Source organism: Rhinatrema bivittatum, chromosome 7 (assembly GCF_901001135.1).
Source record: "Rhinatrema bivittatum chromosome 7, aRhiBiv1.1, whole genome shotgun sequence".
Taxonomy (NCBI): Eukaryota; Metazoa; Chordata; class Amphibia; order Gymnophiona; family Rhinatrematidae; genus Rhinatrema; species Rhinatrema bivittatum.
The window spans coordinates 232,177,004-232,192,920 of NC_042621.1; the positions used below are offsets into that span (position 1 = coordinate 232,177,004).

Here is a 15,917-nt window from a genome sequence, read left to right on the forward strand (position 1 = left end):
GTAATAAATGATTGGATAAGTGAAAGTCATCTTATTTTGAATTGGCAGAAAACAGAAGCAATTTGCTTTCAACGTGACCCTATCTGGCTAAACAAAATATTAGTTCACTTTCTATTATGGGAACAACAATTCAATACAAAGAGACTCTCCATATCTTAAGTGTTATTTCTGACAGCATATTGACTTTTAAAGAACATATTTGCACTGTTTTAAAAACTGGTTTTTTTTTTAAACTTTGGTTGCTAAAGCATTTAAAGCATATTATGGAAATAAATGCTTTTGGGCTGTTGTCCAGGCTTTTGTTCTGTCTACAGTAGATTATTGTAATTCTCTTTTGATTGGTCTTCATGCTTTTCCCTTCAAAATGGTGCAGGTGTTGCAAAATTATGCAGCCAGACTTGTGATGGGGGCAACAATGGGAGCATGTTACCCCCCTATTTCAAAATCTTCTTTGGCTTCCTGTTAAATATAGGATTGAGTTCAAGGTTTGCTTCTGATACACAAGGCCTTGAATTTTGATGGTCCTTACAATTTGGCTCCCTCTTTATGCAGATAGAAGTTGGTGCTTTTTACACCCTGTGCTTAATTTTTAGCCACTCGGAGGTCAATTGAAAATCAATAGCTCTAGCACTAAACTTTGAAAAGGAAAACCTGGATAAAATGAGAAAAATAGTTAAAAAAAACAAACAAACCAAAAACTGAAAGGTGCAGCTACAAAGGTTAAGAGGGTGCAACAGGTGTGGACACAAATACCATCATAGAAGTGCAGTCCAGATGTATTTCACAAATTAAGAAAATGTGGAAGGAAGATCAAACAATTGCCGGCATGGCAAAAAAGTGAGGTAAAAGAGGCTATTTTAGCCAAAAGATCTTCCTTCAAAAATTGGAAGAAGAATCCATCCGAAGTAAGTAGGATAAAGCAAAAGCAAAAGCATGGCAAGGTAAATGTAAGATAAGACAGGCTAAGAGAGAATTTGAAAAGAAGTTGATCATAAAGGCAAAAACTCTTAATAAAAACTTTAAAAAATACTCCGAAGCAGAAAGCCTGTGAGGGAGTCAGTTGGACCGTTAGAAGATCGCGGGGTTAAAGGGGCACTTAGAGAAGATAAGGTCATCATGGAAGAACTAAACAAATTCTTTGCTTTGGTGTTTGCTGATGAGGATGTTGAAGAGATACCCGATCCGGAGACAGTTTTCAAGGATAACAATTCAGATGAACTGAACCAAATCACAGTGAACCTGGAAGATGTGGCGGGCCAGACCAACAAACTGAAGAGTAGTAAATCACCTGGACCAGATGGTATACACCTCAGGGTTCAGAAAGAACTAAAAAATGAAATTTCAGACATATTGGGGCAGATTTTTAAAAAATACGCGAGCGCGTACTTTTGTTCGCGCACCAGGCGTGAACAAAAGTACGCTGGATTTTATAAGATACGCGCGTAGCCGCGCATTTCTTATAAAATCCGGGGTCGGCGCGCGCAAGGGGGTGCACATTTGTGCAACCTGCGCGTGCCGAGCCCAGCGCGAGCTGCCTGTTCCCTCCGAGGCCGCTCCGATTTCGGAGCGCCCTCGGAGGGAACTTTCCTTCGCCCTCCCCCCACCTTCCCCTCCCTTCCCCTACCTAACCCACCTCCCCCGGCCCTATCTAAACCCCCCCCCCTTACCTTTGTCGGCAAAGTTACACCTGCTGAAAGCAGGCGTAACTTTGCGCGCGTCGGCTGGCAGCCCCGCTCCGTCCTCCGGTCCCGGGGGCTGGTCCGGAGGCCTCAACCACGCCCCCGGGCCGATGCCACGCACCCGGGCCCGCCCCCGAAATGCCGCGGCACGCCCCCTCCCTCCCCTTTTCGAAAGCCCCGGGGCTTTAGGCGCGCCGGCGCGCGCGGGCCTTTTAAAATCCGCCCCATTACATTTAGGGGTAGATTTTGTAAAAGTACATGCGCACTTTCCATGTGCGCGCCCTACCCGGTGCACCATATGGACACGTGATTTTGATGCAACCTGAAGATTTCATTGAGGAGAATGAACTTTTGGTTAACAACCAGTTTGGCTTTTGTAAGGCTCATAATATAGAATATCATTTATTGTCTTTGACTGATATGTTGTACCAAAAGATTGGATAAAAGATGATGTGGACTGCTGGTTCATCTGGATATTGCATCTTCATTTGATACTGTAAATCATCAAATATTAATTTTTCAGTTGATAAAGTTTGGTGGTGCTGCATTGCAGTTGTTTAAGTTATTTTTAGGTGGAAGAAAGCAACAGATTTCTAGAGGCCAAAAGCAATCTGCATAGAGAGTAATCTTAGTGGGGTACCGCAGGGATCTGCATTATCTGTTTAATTGGTATATGGCTCCTTTGGGTGAGATGATTAATTCCCTTGGAGTCCATTATTATATTTATGCTGATTTGTATATTCCCTTCTGACAGTGATAGTGATGGCTCATTATACTTTTTGCTGTTTAAAAAATGTGTAGACAGTATTAAAGATTGGTTGAATAGTAAAGGATTGTTGAATATTAAAAAAAAATTATTTGGGTTAGCAAAAAGAATCAAAATACTGGTCAAATAAGTATATTGGTTTTGCACACTGAGGTTAAATCTCATGTACAGTATCGTGTTAAGCATTCTTTTTATAAATTGAAAATGCTAAGGCCCTTAATTTATTTTCTGAAATCTGAACTGTTCAGGACTGTTTTGCAGGCCTTAATTTTGGGAAATTTGAATTACTGTGGAAGTCTCTTAGTTGGTTTGCTGAATAAGCTTTGCAGTTGGTACAATATACCACTGCTAGGATAGTACGTGGGGTTGGATATTTTGATCATATTTCACCAGTTCTTCTCTCCTTACACTAGTTGCCTATAGGGTGGAGGAATCAGTTTTGGCATTCTATTTAAACTGGTATGTTCCAGCCCAAGATTTGAGGTCGGCTGGTTCACATTTATTATGTGTACCAATCGTTAAGTTATATGGTTTATAGTCTTCCCAAAAATTAGCTTTTCAATTGGCCCTTGTTTATGGAACAATTTCCCATTGAAATAAGATCTCAGAGAGATCTGAAATTGTTTCATATGATGGTAAAGACTTACTAATTTAAGAAGGTGTTTCAATAGTATTTTATTTTTCATTTCATTTTGTTTAAAAGGTGTTGTATTTAATCTGTTTGTGAAATTATTATGGATGTATTTTGTGTAATCCGCACTGGACGCAATGATGGAAGTTGTGGAATATAAAAATAAATACATTTTTAAAAACTATGATTAATTTATTATTAAGTATAATAAAAGTCATTAAATCAATAACCAAGGAATTAATATTACTCACCTCATAGGTGTTACCAGTTATATCAAACTCAGGAGGTACAAAAGCACCTTCAGGATCATCTATACAGAAAAATATCATTCAAATTAAATGCATCAATCATTTTCTTCTGTTTATATGTATTTTAATAATAGGAAATTATAGCCCAGAGACACTGGTGATCACAGACTTGTAAATAATTTGCTATTCATCAAATTTTATAATTGCTAAATTTTTAATTAGCTCATTATCTGAAAATGGACCTGACTGCACAAAAAATAATGTATTACATTCAGCCTTATCTAATAGGCCTAGCAAGAAAAGACTTGTTTGGACCTTATATTCCCAGAGGCTCTATGTTCCTATGTTACACACAAAAGAAAAGTAGTCTATTAAATTAGGATTCCTGGTATAATATTAATCATTAATTGCACACAGATGGGAATACAAAAGTATCATGGGATGAATTAATAACAGGTTTGATAGACTTGCAATTAATATATTTAACAAGGTCTTTACGCAAACAGATTTTTTAAATGTACATAAGGTAAGCATGCGTGCATAACACATTTGGAGGCAACACAACTTTTGCAGTCAATTTCTTATAAAATAAAGAGGAACATCACGAGAGAGATGAATTCTTTTTGCCTTTATTATTGCTTCAGAGTCCAAATTCTTATTAAGTCTGTAAAAATGTGTTTTGCTTTAAACTTTGTTGTACATCGCTTTGGAAGATCTAGTGTTTTCTCTCCATAAGGACCAATTCAACTTAGTCAAGTTGAAGTGCCTCTATTGGACATTTACAGACTGTGAGCACATAATGCTAACATATAGAGGACTAGAAATGTGATTCAGCCGAACCTTTTGGTTCGGCCTTCGTTATCGGCCGACCATGGGAAATTTTGTTTTCCTGCAGTTCAGGCCGATTTTATTTCAGCTGCCCCCGAAACGATATCCGAAACCCACCCCGACCCTTCCAATTTCATTAATTAGAACCGGGGTTGTGGAAAAAATAACCCCAAACCCACCCGAACCCTTCAAATTTAATTGCAACCCCCCCCCACCCTCCCGACCCCCCCAAAACTTGCCAAAATTCCCTGGTGGTCCAGCGGGGTCCTGGCAGCCACTAATCAAAATGTCGCCAATGGCCTTTTGCCCTTACCATGTGACAGGCTATCGGTGCCATTGGCTGGTCCATGTCACATGGTAGGAGCAATGGACGGCCAGCGCCATCTTTAAAAATGGTGCGGGCCATCCATCGCTCCTACCATGTGACAGGGGCCGATCAATGGCACCGACAGCCCCTGTCACATGGTAAGGGCAAAAAGCCATCGGCGACATTTTGATTAGTGGCAACCGACGGCCCAAGAGGGGAGATCGTTGCCAGGACCCCGCTGGACCACCAGGGAATTTTGGCAAGTTTTGGGGGGGGTCGGGAGGGTGGGGGGGGTTTGCAATTAATTAAATTTGAAGAGTTGGGGTGGGTTTGGAGTTTTTGTTTGGTTTTTTTTAATGTGCCTTTCTCGCCCCCCCCCCCCAAAAAACAATAAGAAAACCACATGAAATTTCATGGGTTTCCTTATCGTTTCGGCACCCCCCCGAAACGCGACGAAATAGGAAATATCGTCTCTATTTCCTAATTCATCGCAAACGAATACACATCCCTATAGAGGACCCAATATTAGGAAATGAGCAAAAAATTTGAGCAAAACTTTAGCTCACATTTTCTTTATTTTCATGGTACAAATTGAGTTAACTCTCGTTGCAGTTGGCTATTGATATGCTAATTCAGTGGGAGTTTAAAAAAAACATACTAACCTGAAAATGTACACAGAAGATATGCTTAGTGCACATAAAATATGATTAATGCAAGAAACATATTTTGTATGTACAAATGTCTTCCTCACATAAAACAAAATTTATGGGTACAAAACACAATCTGTCCAAAGCATATTCTCTGCACATAAAACATGCTTTATGCACAGAATATATGATTTATGCACAAAATGGAGATAAATTTCAAGAGTTACACAGGACTTTCACATGTAAAATTAGCATGTACATATGCTATTTTATAAACTTCAAGAGTATGTGCATACTTGTTGTGTTGTGAATGTGCTTACTTGTGTTGTGAATATTCACAGGAAAAAAGTGACAATTTAGGAGCATTCCATGGAGGTGTTCAGAAATATGCACACAAGTTACTATTTTGTAGGTAGTATATGCACAAATGCTACCAAAATTGTCTATACACATTTACACCTCATGACTTGACGCACACAATTGAAATTGCATGCCTTTTGTCTGTATATTTTGGGCAGAAGGGTTGGGTGAATGGTGGGAATCAGGATGAAGTGCTGGACAGTTTAGGTGGACTTGTGAAGGTCTGGGTGAATTGACGATTACAAGTACACTTGCAAGTATTTTCAGAAGTGGTGTACACACATACTTATAAAATACTTGCTTCTGCATTTATTTCTGGATTAAATCTTACCTCTGTGTTTATTTCTGGATTATTACATGTACACTAGAGAAATTATGAGTTTTTCTGCATTACAAATATATGCCACTACTGAAACATATATGCATACTTTCAAGGCAGAAATATGCAGTACTCTATAAGGAGAAATTACTACTTACCTGATAATTTTGATTTCCTTAGTATAGACAGATGGACTCACGACCAGTAGGTTATGCACCTCTGCCAGCAGATGGAGACAGAGCAAACTGACATCACAGTATATATACTCCTGCAGTGACATCAGCCTGCCAGTATTCTCTTCAAAAGCAACTGTGGAAATACCATCAAATAACAATTAAAAACAGTCAACCATTACTGTTCTCAATCAATAGGAAACACTGAACTCAGGTAATGAATGTATGTAGCCCAAACTAGGGACTGTATGAATACATACGAGTAATCCCTGGAACATGTAACCCCACAGGAAGACCACTAATACAATCATTCAACAGCCAAGGGTGGGAAACTGAGTTCATCTGTCTACAATAAGGAAAACAAAATTATCAGGTAAGTAGTAATTTCTCCTTTCCTAGCATGTAGATAGATGGACTCAGGACCAATGGGATGTTCCCAAGCTACTCCCAAATAGGGGGGGGGGGGGGGGAGGCTGCCCACAGTCCAGTCAACACCACACATGCAAAGACTGTGTCCTCCCAGGCATGCACATCCAGACAATAGTACCTGGAAAAAAGTATATAAGGAGGACCACGTTGCAGTTCGACAAATAATCTAAACGCCCATGTCACTACCTGAGCCCTAGTGGAATGATCCCTAACCTGAGTAGGCAATGGCTTTTCAACATCCACATATGCAGCCATAACTACCTTTTTAATCCAGCGAGCTACTGTAGCTCACGAAGCTGGTTCGCCCTGCTTTCCTCCACCATGAAAGACAAACAAACAATCTGTCTTTTGGAAATTTTAGAAACCTCCAGATATTGCATTATATGTCTCTTGACATCCAAGGGACACAACAGGTGATACTCTTCCACATCTCTTTCCTTACCCGAGGACGGCAAGGAAATGGACTGATTCAGGTGAAAATCCGAGACCACTTTAGGCAAGAAAGAGGGATCAGTATGCCACTGTATCACAGCTGGAGTGACCTGAAGGATCGACTCCTGGCAAAACAAGGCCTGCAGCTCGGAAATTTGATACACAGAGCATATCACCACTAGAAACACTGTTTTCAAGGTCAATAACTGCAAGGAAAGGCTACATAGTGGTTGAAACGTAGGGCCCATCAAGAAATCCAAAACCAGGTTAAGACTCCACGAGGGAACTGGTAACCATAAGGGAGAACAAAGATGTTTCACTCACTTCAAGAAACAGGCCACATCAGGATGATATGATAAGGATTCACCATTCACCTGGCCCCTGAAACAGGCAAGAGCTGCAACCTGTACCTTCAAGGAATTAAGGGCCAACCCTTTATTTAGCCCATCCTGCAAAACTTCCAAAATGAGCGGGATCTTAACTGAATGAGGGAGAACACCTCGATCCTTACACCAAGCTTAAAAACTCACCAAACCCAAACACAGTCTAAGGAAGTGGCTTTGAGCTCATTGCAAGATGGCAATCACCGCAGAAGAAGATCCATGCTTCAACAAGCAAGCCCTCTCAAGGGCCATACTATAAGACAAAACCAAATCGGATCTTCATGAAGGACAGGCCCCTGCTGCAACATATTCTTGTGCAGTGGAAGACGAAGGGGGGTCTCTACTGGGAATCTTTGCAAATCTGCATACCATGGTCTTCTGGGCCAATCCGGTGCCACCAGGAGCACCATCTCCCTGTGGCCTTAAATTGTGAAAATTATTCTGCCCAACAGAGACCATGGGGGAAAGACATACAGCAGTTTGTCTTCCGGCCAGATTCCCCAACCTATACTGCTGGTGACTATGGTCCTGATGACCCATTCTGGGGCAGTTAAGTTTGCTCCTTTGCTAGCTTGGGTGAATGTGTCAATCAATTCAGGCTGCTCCTTACTAGCATTCATAGGGGCAGCTACCAATCATGGGCTACCAAGTTAATGGCCATCTTGTCAGCACAACTTCCTACCAAATGTGCCTATATGCCCTGAGCCATGGAACCATAACGTCTAGCAAATGTAAATAGATCCAGGCCTTGTGGGTGGAATGGGCTTGGAAGCTTATCAAATGGGAAACTAACCCATTTCCCCTCTTTTGGGTGAAGTATGCCCACCCAAGCTCTGTATCAAATATCACTCCTTGAGACTCCCAGGCCCAAGAGGGCATGAGAATGCTCTTTGCATAAACCATTACCCAGTCTAGCTGCTCCATCAAGTGTTCCATAGTAGCAGTGGCCTGAGTGTCTTCCTGGGTGGCCTTGTCCGGAAAGAGCCAAGCATCTAAGAAAGGATGGATCAAACACTCTTGCTTTCTCAGGGTTACTGCTGCCACCAACACCTTGGTAAAGGGTCTTGGTACATTTGCAATGACAGAAAGGGGAAGGCTTGATACTGGATCTACTTGTCCTGTATATTGAAATGACATAAAACACCACTTGATTTTTTTTAGTGAGATTCCCTTACCTGGACATGGAAGTATGTTTTGACTAAGAGTAAGGAATAGGGGACTCCCCCTTTCTCCCTGCTGTCATATGAACGCAGAGTCTCCCTGTGGAATGCAGAACCCTGAGGCACTTATTGCCTTAAGATCTAGACCTGAACAAAAGAATCCATCCTTCTTGAGTACTACCAAGTGAGAAGAATATGTTCCCATGCCCACCTCTTGGGCTGATACTGGAGATACTGCTTATAATTTTTGCAACTTGAACAGGTTATTTCTATTGCTACTCCTTCCCTGATGAGGAGCACAGGGAAACCGTAACCTCTGGGGTACTGCCTTGGCTAGTTCAGGGGTGTATCCTAATCGGACCGCTTCCCATACCCCTCAGTCCAAAGTGATATGAGTCTGCTTTGAGTAGAATCCCTACAGGCAATCTCCTAACTTTACTGGTCTTGGCTGGACCCCTGACCATCACTGAGGTGGGAAACAAGAGCCTGCTACTGCTGGAAGGTCACTACTTGGCCGCATAGCTGTTCAGATCTCTTTGCCCGCTAGCAGACAGCGGTCCTGATCTTGTGTCTTCGGTAGTCCCTGAGGTGCTGGTGCCTCCGGTTCCTAGAGCCTGTCTTCTGGGAGCCCTTCTGAGCTAGTTTCTAGCCTATCCGGTTCCTCTCCTGACAGCAGTCCCCCTCTGAAGGAAATTTACCCCAGTGGGACTTTAAGACTTCATATGCAGCCCAGATCTGAAGCCCTAGTAATCTTTTCACTGCCTCTTCCAAGGCTGAGGCATAGAAAGACATCCTAAGGAGACTGTAGCGGGTTACCCCTGATTCAGTTTGGGCCTTGGCTTCCATATCCAGCATCTGGTAAACCCAGCAGGATATGTGGCCTCCACCCATAGAAGCTTGTAGCATCCTGCATCATTATGGAGATCTGCTTTACTATATTTTCCTATCCAATTGAGCCTTCCGTGCCAACCCCCTTCCACTGGAACAGTGGTCATGCAGGTGATGGCTAGCACCATGGCACTCATTTTGGGGCATCTAAGGAGAGAAAAACTTCCTCTCTTGTGATAGCGGGTAAACCTTTCCTCAGATCTTGGACCCTTCTAATGGTCTCTGAGGGGTTTCCCTTCTGCCATTACTACTTTTTACAGGTCAGGGTGCAGGGGAAAGTATATTCTGGAGAATGGGATCTACCTCTAAATGATCTTTCTTAGAGAGTCTGTCATATTGAGGGCCACCGAGGCCTTTGTAAATAAGGCTATAAATTCCTCTCTGTAAAAATGGTGCACTGCACTCCTGCTGTATCATCCTCCTCATCAAAGGACAACACCTGTTCCACTGAGGAATCTGGGTTTGGCTTCGGGGCAACTCATTCTGTGATCCTAAGTCCTTGAGGTTTGACCAGGACTTGTGGGTGCTGCTCTGGCTTCCTTCTGAGGTCTGGTTGTCTTGCACCAGGCAAGCTTGCATTAATAGCACCAACTCATTTGAGAAAGCACCTGAAGGCTCCCCCACAGGGGCACTTACCTCTCTGTCTTCACCTGCTCACTTATCCACAGAGGCAGCCCTGAGGCCTCCAGATCACCAAGAATACCACTTAGCTAAAGGGTATTCACTCCTTCCTGTCCCCTATCCTCACTGTAAGTAGATGCGTAGCTGCTCCCTTGTTCTACTGGGTACAGTGGGGGAAGGGGGGTCCAGGCTCAACCATAGCTGTAGAGAGGGCAGAGGAATTCTCATGCCATCATGGAATTCTTGTTGTCCCACAGGCTGGGCATCTCTCTCTCAGCATGCTGCTAATCTACCCTGCTTGCTGCCACAAACACTGTACCACTAACGCGTGTAAGGGTGTGTACAAGGGCGGGTAACACTAATGCGCATAAGGGCATGAGTGTCAAAAATGCACATAAGAGAACATGCAAATACGCGCTTTGCCAATGCATAGGTTGCTGAAGCACACAAGTGCATGTGCATGGACGCAGGCCTCAACTATGTCCTCCAGCTCCTGACTCCATGCAGGCCCCTCCCATTGCTCGTAGTTCACCACTGCCCTGGGGCTGAGAAGTGGCACCTCTTCTCTTCTTACCCGCAGGAGAGACAGCCACGAGCGGTGGATGGGAGAGTCATGGCAAGACACTTGGCATCTACAGTTCCCATCTCCCCACAGACAGGGAGAACTCCCCTACCAAAGCTGCCGCTCGCTCCAGCCACTATGAGGGCTGGGGCACGGCCCAAGGGATCTCACCAGGGAGGAGGCCAAAACACATCAGGATCCCGGGAAATATGGCTACCAGGGGAAGGGCCCTTGGGACTGCCCCGGGAACCGGAAGGGTCTTCAGAGAAACGAAATAAAACCTGTCGAACAGCACTCGCCCTCACCTATTGTAAGACAGAGAACTACTGGGGTCTGCCTCCAGCATGCCTCCCTTATAGGGGAAGTGACATCACCCCAAAAAACATGGAGGCATGTTCTCTGTCTATACTAGCTGTGGAGGAGGAAGTCCTTATTGTGAAGACTGGTCTAGCAGGGGGATAAGGAAAGATACATTAATTCTTGAAAAAGATGTATCCATTGTGAAATTTAAATGATCAAGATGACTGAACCATAATTAAATAATTTTTTCCATTTTGATAATCCAGCATAATTGCTTCAATTTCATGTTTAACTCCATCTAAGTGTGATTCTGTGGTAACCAGTTTATGTTACCAGCATAAGACTTAAAAGTTGATTTTATTTTAGAAACTGGTGGATTTTAATTATGCAAATGTTATTTTCATGTTATCTCTATCACCTGATACTAATTTGTAGAAGCAGGAGGCAGTGTCATGCAACCCCCCTTAAAATTTTACTATGGAAGGCCTTCCCTGATGCTTCAGTGGTTGTGCGTGTTGGTGGTGGAAAAAAGAATGTTGCCTCTTACGTTTTCTATGGTCAGTGAAAATCAGACTACATGGTATACAGAAGGATATCTTGGTTGCAGCAATGTTTTTTTTTATTCTGGTCTGCAGTCATGCCTCTCAAGCACAAGAGTTGCTAGACACTAAATCAAGTAAGACATGGGTGGTGAACCATGAGTGGTACATCACTATAGATTTGCAGGCATGGTTTCTCTAAGGACACAGTCATCCCTTTGAAAATGTAGCTTATATGACTAGGGATTCTCCTAACAGGTTTAAGTGAATACTACTTAAGAGGCATGTACTCAGCAATAATGTAGTTCATCTCAATCACAAGTCAATAAAATATGGTCACGAACAGTCAAACTTATAACATACTGGATTTTATGAAGTTTACCTTTTAACAAAAATAGCTAATTATCTGTTTGTTTCTTATGTTTGTATTTTGATTATTAAATGCAGAAAGAGAACAGTTGCCAAGTCTGCAAATATTTACTTGGATTTTATATGCTAAATGAGTTCTTTGTTCAGACTGTTCTTACATTTTATTTTTATGCCAAGATACTGAATTGTTTCCACAATAACAAAATATAATGTGAGTAATAGATAAGAATTGTACTCTTAGGAATTCACAAGCAACTGAAACTCCCAGCACATTATTTTTCTTTTCACTCCCAAGGTAAAGAGGTAAGAATTCTCTCATCCAAAATGCATTTCTGTGGAAATACCAAGTCACAAAATGGCTAAACATCTAAAGAGATATGGCATGATTTTCTTACACTGCATTCAAAAGCTGTCTAGACTCTTTGGGGGAATTATGTACTTGTACCTCAAAGACTTACTTCTGTGAATAATATTTTGTACGTATTTGAATTTTACAGAGTAAAAGCCCATGAGTAAGTCTTCCAAAAAATATACGCAAAATTACTATCAATTTAATTAATTACTACACGAAATAACAATGAAAACTTTATAGTGTTTACATCCTTTAAACATTTAATCTTTTTTTTTTTTTTTTTTTTTTTTTAAATGATGGGAAACATGCCTACTTACCACTTAGTTGCTCCATGAAGCATACGTTGCCATTGGTGTTAAAAGCCAAAGTGTCCGGTGTAATACAAAGCGTCTGGAAGATTGTAGCATGAGAGATGCTCTTCAAAGAATAGCTGCATTCTAGGCAGATTGCCCAGATATCTTGCTCAGTAAGACAGCTCTCTCTCAGTGATAAAATATCAGCAAGTGACACATTCTCCTGTCAAGACAGCCACTTAATAGTTACTCTCTGTTTTATGCTACTGGTAAATAGTTATATTGTATACTCTATGAGGGTAATTTTCCTTTTTAACAGCCTGCACAAATTTAAATTCTATTGTCTGTGGACTTTACACCTATTTTCAAAAAGAAAAGTATGTGTGTACATTCCCTTTGAAAATTATCCTACCAAAACTACTTGCATACAATTATACCTGCTAATTTGTGTGCATAGCATTTTTAGGGGGAAAAATATATGCACACTTTTGAAAATCCAGCTGTGTGTGAATAAGTGCAACCCCTCCCCAACTCTGCCCCATCTGGGCAAACTTACATGCATACAAACCATACTCATACAAATTTACCTACATATGGGGGGCAGTTTTGCAAGAGTCAAGCATGGTTTTACCCATGGAAATGGCTTTGAAAATTACCCTCTATAGAGGTATCTGCAAAACTGCACATAAATTAGCCTGCAATAAGTTACATGCACATGTAGGTTTGCTAAGAGAATTACAAATCCATACCTTTTAAAATCAAAAGTATGCACATAACTCCCAATCCTGCCCAGACTCCAACCCCTGGAACACCTCTCTTACATGTACATGGAAGAATGTATATACACAATTTTACACCCCTATCAGTCACACAATATTCCAAAGGGCTCTTTCGTCTGGTAAAGCTCTAATTTATATGTAAAAGTCCTTTTAAAAATTGCCTTCTATGTGTCAGATTGTATATCTCCAGAAACTTCCCAAGGTTCTAGACTTTAATATGAAGTTTTAAAAATTACAATTAATAAAGAACAAGTAATCTTTCTTTTTTGTGGGGTGGAGGTTAGAGAAACCGTTGTACTTTCTCCTTTCTTACTTCCAGTGCCTAAATGTAATGGGGTAGATTTTAAAAGAAGCGCGTGTGGCCTACATGTGCGTACGCTACCTGGCACGCGCGCATGTTATAAAATCCGGGGTCGGCACGCGCAAGGGGGTGCACAATTGTGCATCTTGTGCGCGCCAAGCCGCGCTGCCTTCCTCCTTTCCCTTTCCCTTCCCCTAACCTAACCTTCCCACCCCTTCCCTTAGGCTTTCTCCCCCCTAGCCCTACTCTAACCCCCCTGACTCTTGTCTTTTTGTGCCTGCCTCTGGGTAGGCGCAAGTTGCGCACGCCAGCAGCCTGCCAGCACGCGATCCTCCAACACAGTGGCAATGGCCGCTATGTCTGAGGCCTCTGGCCCCGCCCATGCTCTGCCCCTGGACCACCCCTTTTGTAAAGCCTCGGGACTTACACGTATGCCGGGGCTTTAGGCCCGGCGTGCGTAACCTGCTTTGAAGTGTCAGAAAGGCGGAATATAAATAACAGATAAAGAGTTGGGATCCAGGCAGCATGAACCTTCATTCACTACTACCTGGGGATTTTCTTTCCTATTTAATAGACCAATCCTTCCACTATTCCTTGTATGCCAATTACAGAAATGGTCTTGAGGCTAGGAGCCATGCACTAGGTCCCTTTAAGGAACCCTATATCAAGAGTTCCAAATATGGCCACCAGGGCTTGCTCTTATCGATAACAATCTCCTTCCCTCTCTCCAAGGGGCTGTGAATTCTACCTTCACAGTATCCCATGACAACCTGGAGGGTGGAAGATTTAGTTATTTTATATACCATCGTTCCAAATAAAGATCACAACGGTTTACAATAAAACATACAAATTATGTCATGACTTATACAATAGCACATAATATATTTGTAAAGTGATTAAAGTATTTTATTACAAAGTATTAAAACATAATAATATATGCAATACAAAATATATCCTGAAAAACCAACTATAATTTGACAACATATAAATCACATTATAAATGTTATTCATTTTACAAAACATATTGGGGCAGATTTTAAAAGCCCTGCGTGCGTAAATCCAGCTGGATTTACACACGGCAGGGGACTTGCGCCGGCGCGCCTATGCTGCATAGGCCACCGGCGCGCGCAAAGCCCCAGGACGCCAATAAGCCCCGGGGCTTTGCTTGGGGGCATGTCGGGAGCGTGGGTGTGGTGCTGGCCCGGGGGCATTCCGGGGACGTGGCCAAGGCCTCCGAACCAGCCCACGGGCCGGGGAATGGCACGCCGGCAGCCAGCCGGCGCGCGCAAGTTCCCTCCGAGGCCGCTCCGATTTCGGATCGGCCTGGGAGGGAACGGAGGCAGGCTGCTCGACGCGCGCAGGTTGCACGATTGTGCACCCCCCTGCGCCTGCCGACCCTGGATTTTATAACATGCGCGCGGCAGCACGCGCATGTTATAAAATCGGGCATAGATTTGTTTGCGTCGGGTTGTGCGAACAAATCTACGCCCGCGCATAACTTTAAAAATCTGCCCATTGCGAGCCATGAGGAGAAGTAGTAGTTAGAGCAGCTGGCTAGGAACCAGGAGACCAGGGTTCAAGTCCCACTGTTGCTCCTTATGACAGTCACTTTACCCTCCATTGCCTCAGGTACAAACTTAGGGGGTTATTTTCCAAGCTGCATTATGGGTCACTTTGACATTCAGAGTGAGAAGTACGAACAGGTACACTCTTGTGAAGATTTGAGGTCCTTCACACAAAGATGAGATTTGTACAATGTTCTCTCAACCTAGCTTGATGGACTCTCTACCTGGGTAACATCAAGCTAAGTTGAGAGAACATTGTACAAATTCTCATCTTTGTGTGAGTTTCCTCACTCTGAAGGACTTCAAATCTTCACAAGAGTGTACTGTTCTGTTCGTACGTCTCACTCAATGTCAAAGTGGCCCCTAATCCCTACGCTACAACATAAACCTCACATTGAGTTACTAGGTGGGCCTTCTATAGAGGTATAAATACCTAGCTACTATGAGGAGGGCCTTATAGCTAGTCTCTCTCTCTCTCTCTCTCTCTCTCTCTCTCTCTCTCTCCCCCCCCCCCCCAGTGGTTGTAGGTAGGAATTACAATTGTGGCACTTACCGCAAAGTGGTAAGTGCCCAGACCCAGGTTGTAAGAGATCTAGGCGTCTACATTGACCAACACCTAAGTTTCAAACCCCACATCAAAAATCTAATAAAGGGGTTTTCTACAAACTTAACATCATAAAAAAACTCAAACCCCTCCTCCACACACACGATTTCCGCACAGTCATACAGACCACAATGCTCACAAAACTAGACTATTGCAATTCCCTATTACTAGGACTCCCCGCCACCACCATCAAACCCCTCCAAATTCTATAAAATTCCATGGCTAGAATCATAACAGGCACTCAAAAAAGGGACCACATCACCCCCATACTAAAAGACCTACATTGGTTACCCATCTCCTTCCGCTCACAATACAAAACCCTCACTCTACTTCACAATTCCCTACACAAACATAACCACACCTGGCTCGACGAAATGCCTCG

General features: G+C 42.8%; 1 protein-coding gene across 8 annotated transcripts in view; it reads right to left on the reverse strand.

The window, feature by feature from the left end:
* The window catches only part of KNDC1 (kinase non-catalytic C-lobe domain containing 1), a 283,690-nt gene that overhangs the window by 249,860 nt on the left and 17,913 nt on the right, over positions 1-15,917 (reverse strand). For 6 of the 8 annotated variants that reach the window (XM_029609968.1, XM_029609973.1, XM_029609974.1 and 3 more), the window contains 2 exons: positions 12,311-12,509; positions 3,328-3,386 (listed from right to left, as the gene is read on the reverse strand). In XM_029609968.1, the coding sequence (XP_029465828.1) occupies positions 3,328-3,386; positions 12,311-12,509 (258 nt within the window). The remainder of the gene's footprint in view (positions 1-3,327; positions 3,387-12,310; positions 12,510-15,917) is intronic. The other 2 variants (XM_029609972.1, XM_029609971.1) reach the window with 1 other exon arrangement.